General features: G+C 40.0%; 1 protein-coding gene across 1 annotated transcript; it reads right to left on the bottom strand.

Moving 5' to 3' along the window:
* Positions 1-1,760: 1,760 nt before the first annotated feature.
* On the bottom strand, positions 1,761-11,216 carry LOC104615600 (serine/threonine-protein phosphatase PP1-gamma catalytic subunit-like). The gene is given in 8 exon segments (XM_010285251.1): positions 1,761-2,713; positions 3,161-3,295; positions 3,783-4,006; positions 4,967-5,071; positions 6,655-6,885; positions 8,134-8,265; positions 11,001-11,175; positions 11,178-11,216. Coding segments are annotated over 8 exon segments (1,131 nt in total). The 3' UTR covers positions 1,761-2,623.
* Between the last annotated feature and the right edge of the window lie 1,264 nt (positions 11,217-12,480).

Here is a 12,480-nt window from a genome sequence, read left to right as displayed (position 1 = left end):
GGTCCTTTCCAACCTTAGTCATTCTGTGATTGACACCAGGATCGTTACGGAAAAACAACAGGCAATTAGCAGCTTTTCTCCTGCCTGTTGCGCCTTCTCCCTCTCTCCAATGACCAAAAAACGGAGACAAAACCTGCCTCTGAACTTTCGATCACCACCCGTAGCGAGATCAGTAGACCTGCTGCAGAACAGGAACCTTTCCACCTCCACCATGGTGCCGTGGGACTTCCTTCCTCCCTGAGCAGCCCGAGGTACGTGAACCAGCCCTGGGGAATGCAGCCAAGCAGAAAACGCAGCCCAGAATAGGCACACGTGTCACTAAAGCTGCATTTGAGGACAGAAAAAACAAGTCACAGAGGAAAAAGGTGTGACAGCGACAGGCGGAATAGTCGGCAAGCTAATGGTTGCAGAGATGGGTTAATGCATTCCTTCGGATACAAGTCAAATAAAAACTGGTCCTGCATGCACTCTGTTATTCACCAGATCAATAAAAGACATGCAGGTGACTATTTTACAAGGAGGGAGAAAAATTATAGGGCTATAAGGAAAACCACAAATGTGATTTAAAGTGTGAAAGTAGGCTTGCGAGAAAACCTTTAACAGGCAATCTCTGACACCTAATCTAATGAGCTCATCAAAAGTTACCAAGAGGTAGTTTGATCAATTAGCTTTAGAGGGAGGGGGAAAAAAAAAGTCTTCGGAGTAGGAAAAAGGCTCTTTGATTTGGCAGAGATATACACTAACAAGTAAAATCAATGGCCGGGGACTGCCCAGAAAGCACGTTCTTGTCAAAAAAGGTCAGCTCGCTCCAGAAGTGAAGGGAATCTCCTCCGCTAAGCGGAACGTCAGGACAGCACCGGTGCTCTCAGAGCTGGGCATTTCCGCGACAGAGACTCCTTCCTCACACGCAGATTCCACCAAGCACCAGCAGCTCATCGCCGCAGCCGTTTAGGACAGGCTGGTGATACCGAACAAGCCACCTCACTGGGCTTCTAAAAATCTTGCTGTATTTTCCACAAGTCACAGGGAGGAGGCAGCAGATGAAGGAATACAGACCACCGCCGCATTCCTGTCAAGGGCAGGAGAGCAGATTCCTTATCCGTCACCTTCAGGGCAACCTGCCCTAGCTGGTGTACACCAAGCCTTGCTAACGGCACAGCCAGCTGCTGCCAAGTTTAATCGATTTTGCTTCTTTGTCAAGAATTTAGTTCTTTAGCTAAGAACTAGAGGAAATGGGTCTTGTCCTCAGCTACGACCCTTAGACTGCAGTCCCAAAAAGCAGTACTTTTATTCAAGGCAAACCCCACTGAAAACACCAAACGATAAACAGGAGCAGAGACGAGCGTGTCCTCCCAAGCCTGGGAAGCTCCAGAAGCAGTTCTAAATCCAGTGCTCCTGTTTAAAAAACATACCTGTAGCTTAGAGAAATCCATACCAAGAATTTGTGGTTTTTCAGAACAATTTATTTCTAAGTCAGGTCCTCTGACAGCAGCAGTGTATTTTGTGATAAACTGACACTGAGAAGATTTAACAATTTCCTCATTTAATAAGTGATTTTCACTACATGTTATTGTACACTGTTATCTGTTCAAAAAAGATCAACAGTTTTTAAAAAACAAGATTCTGTGAGAGATTTATATAAACCGGTGATCAAGATCAACACCTCTGGCTGGCTCATCAAGCTGCTTTGTAGAACAAAGTCTTTAGGTTAAAATGCACAGAACCACTCAGGCAGATCCAGCAGCACGGCTGTAACTTCCAGCTTTCTGACGCTGGCTGCCGCAGGACTGGTGCCACTGTACAACGGTTGACTTGATCGAACATACGGAAACTGTACAAAAATGTGTTTACTTTTGCCGTGAACAGACTAAACAGCACAGCATTTCTACGTACTATTTCAAGCCAGGACTTCCTTTTATCTCCAAGAGGAAGGCGTGAATGGGAAGTCCTGCCAACTCAGTGTGGTGGGTCGTGTACGAACAGTTTTCTAAGCGAACTTTGGCTTCAGGAAAGAGACACAAACACTTAAAATAATGGCTTTAATTGTCATTTGAAGTATACGGAGAGGGGTGTGTGTCTGTATTAAATATACATCATACCAGTGATGCTGGCAAGGTGGAAGGTTATCTCTAATGTTGACAGCAATAAAACTAACGTGTACATGACAAGACATTAAAAGAAAAGCAATCCCTTTAAAACAAAATTTAACGTAAAAAAAGTTCACAGTGGTTTGTATAAACAGTATGTAATTCCTGACAGTAACAAACTTCTACTCTCACAGCACACTAGTGCCCTCTTTAGATCCTAAAGAAGAAATCAAGCATTTACACTACTCATTGTACAGATTCAGGAAGTCAGTTGTACAATTACCCATAACGACAGGATAGGATGCTGTGGAGTGTACAGCTGTAACACCAACAAAAGGAAAGTTTAAAACTCTTTTCCTGGGAGGGAGGAAAGTCTTTCATTTGCTGTTACAACCAGCAAATGCCATTCATCAAATCAAAAGGAAAACCACAAACACGTTATCTATTTTGAGCAAGCTGAACAGTAACACATTACAGTTTTAAAAATGGAGGTTATATTCTATAATACAAGTCCCAACAAGGCAGCGCCAAAGTGACTATTTCTTTGCTTGTTTTGTGATCATACCCCTGGGAGGCGTTACAGGTCTGCTGGAATTGGGTTTCTTTTTCTCTGCAGGTTTCAAAATCTGAAAAGATAGTTCAGTCGTTTAGCAGAAAGTTTTAGCTTTCCCACAGTGAAACAATTAATTCACTAGTAGAGGCATTATACAGGTCATCTGGAGAAGTCATAAATGTGCCAAGCAATGAATGCGCTTCCCACTCGGAGCTAGGACAGGGCTTAGGGCAGCTATCTGAGAGCCCCTGCCAGTGGAAGCAGGCTGACAGCAGATAGCTTTTCTTGGATTATTTAATTCCAGGGCAGAACAATTCATCTACTGACACTGGTAAGGGCTTATCACATTTTTGAAGACATGAGTGCAGACACAGCCCTGTCTGCCTGTGGTATCTGTAAAGATCTATTTGAAACAACCATTAGGGTTTTGTAACAGTGAAGTATCAATTCAAAACAGCAAACATTCAAATTTAAAGTGTGACTACACTGATTAGGAGGTAAAAATCTTCCCATACTATACCTGAAAAGAGCACATTAGAGTTTCATCCACACTCATCATGGCACCCGCATTATCAAATTCTCCACAGTAATTTGGGGCAGAAAAGAGAGTTACCAACTGCCTTTTTGCAAAGAACTCATATCCATCTTCAACAACCTTTAGAGAGAAAAGCAGAAATATTAGACTGGACAACTTTCTTCCCGCCAAGGTGCAAAGCAGCTTTAACAGAGCCAGCAGCTGAAAAACCAGTTACATCTAAGAAGCATGAGTTCCGAACTTTTACACCAAAACAAGACGACCATTGCAGGATCCCATTCAGCAACAAAGTTTATTAGTAATGAGAAAAACAGGACTCTGATAGGCCCAAAACAATCTTGTTCAGGAATCAGAGCCACAGTTCGCATGTATTAAGAAAAAAATGTTCATTACAAGGGTTGTTAAACATTGGGACAAGTTGTTCAGAGACAGTGGAATCTCAATCCTTGCAGATATTTAAAATTTTGCTGGACAAGATCCTCAGCAACTTGGGCTGACGCTGGTTTGTCCTGTGTTGAGCACACGTGTGTAAGGTTGGACCAGATGATCACCTCAGGTCCCTCTGAACCTGAACTATTCTATGGTTCAATGTACAAAATTAGAATACCTGATGAGCTCTACATATGAGATCCAAATCATGTTTATGGAGAAACTTAGCAACCACTTCAGCACCAAATGTGAAGGACACTCCTCTGTCATTTTCACCCCATCCTAAGACGTCCTTGTCGGGGTCAGACCACAACAAATCACAAAGTAGACCTTGATCTGGTACATCAGTGGGGCGCATAATTCGCCTTATCTGCTCCATTGACTGAAGGTCTGGTGACAAACCTGTTCAGAGTTAAGACACATGCAGTTCACAGTTCCAACTTTGCTCTGCAAGACTGAGGTATTAATTCAAGACAAAAATAATTTGCATTCAAACTGATGCACCATTGCAATTTTACATAGTTCAATGGCAATGTTAACTGACATTTTTTTAACCCAACGTTTGTTTTAAAGCTTTTATAACAGAAGACAAGTCACTTTCTGGAAGATTTACTGGAAGCAAGGTAAGTAAAGCCATTTCCACATTTTACAGGATTACAGTAATCTCACTGTAATATTTTTGCAAGTGTCTGTTAAAAGAGCTGCTAAGTAAGAGAGGCACTAATACTAGAAATCACAGGGTATGTTTATTTTAACCATCAGGCCTAGTAAGATGAAATACAGTATCAAACAGACCTCATATCACTGACATGTCTCCCTGGGTAACTGTAATTACTTGCAAGTGATAAAACATTTAAGGTGCAGTATTTTATTACTTTGAAAAGTTGCATGAAGCAGGTAGCACACAGCATAACAGAACCCATTTCTACAAATGAAACTCCACCCATCAGGCTGGACACGGCTTTGAGCAACCTAGGGAGAGATGTCCCTACTCATGGCAGGGGGGATTCTACTAAGCTATCTTTAAAGGTGCCTTCCAATCCAAACCATTCCATGATTCTCTGTATGTTTTCAGAATGCACATCAAACTCCTAGTCACCTAAGTCTGGAAAAAAACCCTACAAGGATTCTTTACTCAAAAGGAGAGGCTATTAAAGATGCCTTCTGGTATAAAAGGAAAAGCAGATCATTGCGTATGAAGTTACAAAACTACCAGCTCAATGATTCACAAAACTGGCACTAATGAAGCTCAACCCTACGCCTCACAGATGAGCCAAGGCAGAGGAAAATCCCTAAAGTTTTGAAGCTTCAGCGACACATGAAATTGCCATGATTGATACCAACTGAGGAACTGTTACTTACCCCCATGACAGCAGAATATTTTCTCATCCACAATAGCTGCAATTGGTAAACAGTTAAAACAGTCTGTGAAGGTTTTCCACAGCTTAATATTGTATCTTCTCTTACCTAGAAGACATTTTGAACAAAAAACAGTCAGTATGCTTTTCTAACACAACTACAATGAACCTAACATGGCTGCCTTAAGTTTATCAAAACTTGCAGAAAGTCACCATTAAAGTCTATACACAATTTATCTTCTCTGATACCCACTAACATATTTTATTACTTATAAGAAAGTTGCAAAGGTCTCTTTCGGTGTGGCAGAGCGCTCTGAAGCAGCTCCGAGGATAGCATTAGTCGGTTCAACAGAGTGACATTCCACTGTTGGCAGCCAGACTCTCCAGTCCCAACTTTGCTTTGGAAAATTATCCCTTGGAGAATTTGATCCATTTCAAAAAATCTTGCCATTTGCTGTTTTCTTCAGGGGAAGACAGCAATTCTTGGAAAGCAGATTTTCTTCAAACTTCTGCTAGCACTTTACCACATAAAGTCTCTCTATGCAATGAAACAAGACTGAAAAATTAAACCGCTACAGTTTTACTTTCAAAGGGACTCTTCCCAACAGACAGGAACTCTGAACATATTTGTGATATATGATTAAGCCTGTGACTAACCTCCGAGGAGTCAACTCCGAAATACCACACATCTTTGTTTCCTCATCAAAGGAGAACAAGACATGGAGAGTACATCTTGTAAGCTACAAGTCAAGTATGTCTCACAACACAAGTTGTGAGAACACTTCAGTGCACAATTAATTTAACAGTTTAGTCTCCTCTACATTATCTGGATTTATTAAGTCACATCCTTTGAAACGTGAATGTACACTTCTACTTCACAGCAAAATTACTTGTTCTGTTAGGGTATGGTCTACAGATAGTCTCCATCACAACAGACCTTAATGCACTCCGCAGCGACAGAGCTGGTACATCAACTGCACAGCAACATCGCGCTTGTTCAAAGGGAGTGCTCATGATGCCAAATACAAGCACGTTTCTTCATTAAGAGGCTGACGCACTGGTTCAAGTAACAACTTCTGCAGCTGAAGCCACCTACTGAAAGAGCAAGTATCTTGTGCTCAATCAAAGCATGCATCACACTGAAGGCTTCACACATGCTTTGTCCCATTTGTGAGAGGGAATACTGGTTTTGGCTGAAGCAAGAGCACACAGTACAGCAGGACTGCATCCAGAGGAGAGCAAAGTATTTTTTTTTTTTTTACATTACAAAGTTACAGGTCTTGCACGCACTGTAACAGAACGGCAGCAAAGACCAGCCCATTCTCCAAGTGAAGTTATAGCACAAGTATACGTCATCATCCCTCAGATGAAAGAAACAGAGGTGAACTTTTGTAAAGCACGTCAAGTAAAATTCTTTCATCTCTCATTAGATGACCTTAAGAACTTTAACAATATGTACCAGTGAGAACTGTTAGGGAACATAGCGGCCCATAAATAAAATTACCCTCTTGTATGCTGCTTTGTACGGTGAGGATCGGACTCCCAAGAGGATCAGGGAAAGGACATACTTCCCTTCCTAAAATAGGCCAAGTGCGCAAAGGGAACTGCAAGTCAGGAAAGAATCATCTACCACTGCAACACTAGCACCTCCTGATTTCCCAAGTCAAAGATGCACACATCTGTGTTACTTACATTCATCATAAAACCCATAAATTCTATTGATGCTGGCACATTCATGGTTCCCTCGGAGGAGGAAAAAATTCTCTGGATATTTAATTTTGTAGGCCAGTAGAAGACAAATTGTTTCTAAAGATTGTTTTCCTCTGTCAACATAATCACCAAGGAACAGGTAGTTGCTTTCTGGTGGAAAACCTCCATACTCAAAGAGTCGAAGCAAGTCATAGTACTGTCCGTGGATGTCACCTGTAAAGAGTATTTGGTAAGTGACCCTTTGCTACATTCTTTGGTTCTAGAGAAAGAGCAAATTAATGACACTTCAGAAAAAAAAGCTTACAGTTAGATACTACCTACAACATACCTAATAATAAGTTTACCTTAATGTATATAAAATTATCACATTCTGAAGTTTGACATCGATGTAATGCAATGGTTAACTGCACTAAGATGAAGTACGTAGCTACTTAAAAATATTCACACATGTGTAAAACAAAATCAAGATTCCAAGAAACTGGCTGGATGTTCACATGAAAACCTGACATCCAGTTAAATCCTTTACTTGACTAGTGGCTGTGAGATCAGGAACTTTTACCTCATTCTTGGTATTTCCACACAGCATTAGTAATATTCATGGACAACTGACCACTTGGGGAATTTGCTTTCCTTTGTACCATTCTCTGGTGTTTTCTTGAAACACTCAGTAATTCAAATTCTAGCAGTGAAGTTGCATCGAAAACAAAATTGGTATTTCTGCCTTTCGTTTAAATCAGGGTTTTCTTTCTGACAAGTAGAACACTAAATCATGGTTTTAGACTACCAATGTTATCAATATTGAACATGCTACTTCAATTTGAAGTAGATTCTCAATGTTACAGTAGCATAAAATACTGTTTGCTGGAAGCTTTTAAAAGTGCATTTATTGAGGGTTTTATTTTGACATTTGTCCTTCTTTTAGTGTAACTAGGTATGTACGTGCGTGCAAAATGAGCACCACTCTGTACAAGTATGGTGAAACCAAACTAGAAAGTAATCCCAAGAAACACTACAGAAATTTAAGTTTCCAGCAGGATCTTAAAATACTGTCAAACCACTGTTCAACTCTCAATAGCAACTACAAGAAACTACTGTAGCTCTCCTTTGCTTCCCCTCGTTCAGTGATGACTAGGCCAAACATTATTACATTGATACAAAACTCCTTTCCAAAACTTCATGTGAATCCATTCCACAAGAGACCTGGTAAAACTGGGCCAAGTTACTTTTTGGGTTTGGATTATTTTGGTCCCCACTCCAATTCCCATGTTTGCTACCTCCTCCCCACTCCTCCACCCTAAGCATCGAGCAGGGTTTTATTTTCCCTTTTGCTACAGTCGTTTATTAGTTCCACTGTTAATAATTGAAAATAGCAGCTGGCATTTGTTCTCTGTTTAAGGTCTGCATTTACCTGACAGCCCCCTGCCCTCCCTTCAAGCATCAAATCAAAATTGCAAAACTCACCACATATTTTCAGTGGAGCTTCAAGTTCTAGTAGAATAGGCTGACTCAGAAAGATTTCTCTGGATTTCAAGCACAGTCCTCTAATTTCATTCTCTTGAAGCTGGACATTTTTGCCTGGTTTTGATCCTCGCACTGTCAGAAAGAGTCAGAAAGTTATGAAAATCAACAATGTCCCTAGTGTTATTTTAAGAGCCTGACTAAATGCCACTGTCATACAGAATGAGAAGATAATAGGGTACTATCAGTCTGCTGAGGTGAAACCACACTGCCGTGTTACCAGAGAAAGGGTAGTGTGCTCTGTTTCAGTTGTATGTTACTGTTATTTAACAGAATTCATGGCTCAACGCTTCCCCCGTTAAATGTCGCGTTTTAAATAGCATCAGTTTTAGCTCTATTTAGTTATAAATCCCATCTTGGACTATGTAACTATGTATTTTTTTTTAAAATGAAGCAGTTATACACTTGTTCTCTGGAAAGCTGTCTGAACTTGAGAAAAGGAAGTCTCCCATTTAGTCATTAGCATCATAGCTCAAATGTGCAAGTTTCCCTAAACTATCATATAACCTTGCCCAAGACAGTATCTAAACAAACATGACTACAGTACCAAGAAAAACTGGACCGCCCCATTCTACACTGCAGTTAGCAAATGTGGAAGAAAAATAAGCATATGATTGGAAGGCCAGAACTATACCTAAGGAAACACTTTTGGATCACAATGACAAAAGAGCTCTCCTTATCACTGCCTTAGAGCACAGTAAAAGGCAAGCTAGCAGGAGATCTATCTCCCAGCCTCAGACCACTTCCCCCCCTCCATTACTGCTTCAATCTCCCCCTGCAACAATTCACAATAGTTGTTTCCCTTTAATATCCATCAAAGCTTTCTCTCTCAGTCTGGACAACAAGGACACCAGCTTGGCCTGAGTAAGTTTCTACAGCCACCAGCACAACTTTCCCTCCAGTTATCTATCACTGCCACCCCCACTTCTGTTCCCCAGAAATAGAAAGGACACTTCTATAACAGTAATGCTGTAACTATGGCTAAATTGCATGCAACAGCATTTATCAGGGTTAGGCTAAGACTAAATAAAAAAATTGTGATTATGCCGTTACTGATGAAGCTTATTATAGTTTTATTTGGTGTCAAAACCAGTGACAACATGGAGCACTGATAAGGCTGAAGCAAAAAACAACCACCCTGTAGCAAATTCCAGTAAGATTATGGAATAAAAGCAGTCATCTACAACATAACCCATTGGTTTAGCTGCATCAAAGCCAAATGACCTCAGCACTTTAGCCTCAGATGCCTGGAAGCTCTCAGACAACACCTCCAGAAACAAAATCACTACACTGGTAATGCTGCCTAGCCAGGCAACTTACTGTGTACATCTCATATGGCATTGAGACTGAAGAATCTATGCTCTTATCCAAAAAGGCTTGGTCTTTAGTCGCAAAAAAAGGAAGCAACACGCCCTGAACCCTTTCAAATACAAGAACCTATGCAGTATTATCTTCCTGAATTCCTAAATGACCTTTTAGATACCGTTTCAGTCTAATTTCCTCAATACTATTTAACCTCCAAGTGAGCAATCTGGAAGCTACAGATGACTCAAATCTCTTACTGTCACTGTGGGCCTTTGCACTGTATGAAATTAGGAAGTGAGAACTGCAGTAGGAAAGGCTGCGGGACATGTTTTAGGAAGAGTAAGAACAAACCAGTTGTGTTCCAAAGGTATTAGAACTTCTTCCCAGCAGAGAGGTTTCCTACTTTTGTGCAAGCCTCTGATCAAGAATAGAGAACACTGTTCAGTCAGCACGCATCTTATCTGGACCAAGAATAAGATAATGATTGTGTCATATCCATCCATAAAATCTAGTGGCATTGGACCCAATCTCTACCAGCACTTACAGTGTTACTACCAAAAAAACTCTACCCTGAATACTGACTCCCAGAGACCCTGGTCATGGTGGCACAGGCTACTCTACGGAACCAGAATCACTGACAATACCCTAAAACACACAACCCTTCCTCAAACAAGCTTCAAAATTAAACTTTAGTTCAAATTACAACGTACACTGACAGTGACATTAAGTTAATTGTAGGTCAAAAGTCATGGCTTTAATAATGGTACCTTTCAAGTAATACGTGCTTCTTTATTATTCACTGCCTATGTATTATCACTCAACACTGATATTACATGGCAACACTGGAATTACCACTAAACTTCACGTCTTCCATTAAAATATTCAAAGTAATGAAGCATATAAATGAAAGTTAAATCTTTGTCACAGCAGTTTATCATGCATGAGGCTTTTCATCCACACAGTAATTTTTTCATCCATACAGTAATTTTCCAAACACTCCTGAGTAATGAGCGAGTTTCTCGAAATGCCAAATATCCAGGAGCAATAAAGAACAGAATTTTATAGAATAAAGTGATCAGCTGGCTGAATTATAAATGTTAATATTTCCCCTACTCTTAAATTTTACAATTCACCTTTGTTTTGGATAATAAAAATATACCTGTATTTCATTGTCCGAGAAGCCAAGCATCTACCTTTCCATGATTTGGTCTTGTTTTAATTGCTAAAAATCAAACCCTGTATCTTACACCCATAAATTAAAAAGTATAAAATATTATACAGCCTATGTAATGCACTGAGTCACTAAAGCTCATGAATAAAGCATATGCATTCATTTTTGCTGAAGATTAAATGAAAATCTGAAAACCGACTGTTTCAGATACAAGTTTCCTATGTTTCTCCAATATATTTTCATTGAACCAGTATGATCTTCATGCAGTTTCAGTCATCTGCTTGTAGAACCTTGACAAGATAAAATGTTGCTTTGCTGCAGTTCACAAACTCACTAACACAGACACCAGAAGGGTGAAAGAACATGACAATTTGATTCAGTTCTGTAGCACGCTGCCTGCCAATGACATTCTGACCACTTTCATCCAACATGGAATTGGCACAGAAGAAACAAGAGTGTTCAATTTCTTCTAACATTGACCTATATAACCTGAAAATCTGGAAAAAAAAAATTTTTTGGCTTCAGAAGAATCAAATATGCAGAAGTGCATGTTAGTTTGAGAAATCTGTATTTTTAGTGCAAGGATTTTCTCATCCACAATCAAAGAGCTGGCAAGGAAACACAGGCTTTCAGTCTGAACAACTTAAAAGGTTTCTCTGAGTCTTCAAGTTACATAGTCTTACTAAGGAAGGCAAAAAAAAAAAAAACCCTATGAAAAATATTTTGTGTTTACAGTTTCTTTTCTCTGCTTGGACCAAAACAAGGCAGCTTGTAGAGATCAGACAGTACGATACTAATTGGCAGCTTGGTCATTAAGTCAAAAGAGCAGCTCAATAGTACTGTACATGCACATTTGTTCTTTCAAGGCATTAAAAACCCCTCTCTTAGAAATGACAGTCTGGAACTGACAGTGGAACAAGACAAAGATTAATCAGTTGAGGAAAAAAGTCAGCCCATTTCAAATAATATTTTATTTATGTCTTGTCTCAACATACTGCTGTACTATTTCCAGACAGTAATATATTCCCATCCTCTTTTAAGCAGAGATGCTCCTGCTCTTAAAAATAATTTTTCGAGAGCTTGAATTTCAGTGTCCGGTCCGGGCAGTCTTCTAACAAGTAAAATCATCTCCACCGTAGAAGTATGAGAAGTTTTGGAAAAACAAGCTCTCCACTAGACGGAAGACTACAGAAGAGATCCCTCCCTGGAGCCTGGATGATCTCTGCAGAGGTACCGACTGGAACGTAGGTTCCAACTATTAAAATTAACGTTGCTTTCCAAGACAAGGAGGAAAACTGCTGGAAAGCAAACAACAGATATACCAACTCTAAAAGGCAGGTGTACCATAGACAGAGGGGAGTGCAGTACAACAGCAGACCAGCAGAGGGGGAAAATTAAGTAAAAGGAAGAAGATCAAGAACTTAACAGCACCCTGGCACAAAGCATAGCTGGAGCTACCAGGAGTTAAAACACGGCTTGACATCCAGGATGATTTTAATACACTTCTTTGTGAAGGACAAATGGGTCAAGAACTGTGGGATCTAGAATGCACAACAGTCAGAAAACCACATACACCCAGAGTACAGATTTCTACACCACATCGCATCGCTAGCATTTTCCAACATTCAGTTTGGTGCCGCACAACCCTTTAATGAAGGCAAATGCTATTATAAAACTGAGTATATTACCTCATTCAATTTAATATTTCATTTAATATGAAAGGGATGGATACTTAGGAAAGTATTCAAAAATATTAGAACATTCAGTGATCCAAACACCTTGTTTTCCTTCAGTACTACATTAAAAGAAGCAGT

This window comes from Phaethon lepturus, unplaced genomic scaffold, assembly GCF_000687285.1.
Source record: "Phaethon lepturus isolate BGI_N335 unplaced genomic scaffold, ASM68728v1 scaffold57874, whole genome shotgun sequence".
In the NCBI taxonomy this organism is placed as follows: domain Eukaryota; kingdom Metazoa; phylum Chordata; class Aves; order Phaethontiformes; family Phaethontidae; genus Phaethon; species Phaethon lepturus.
The sequence above is the reverse complement of the archived record's forward strand: the minus strand, read 5'-3'. Positions and strand labels throughout refer to the sequence as shown.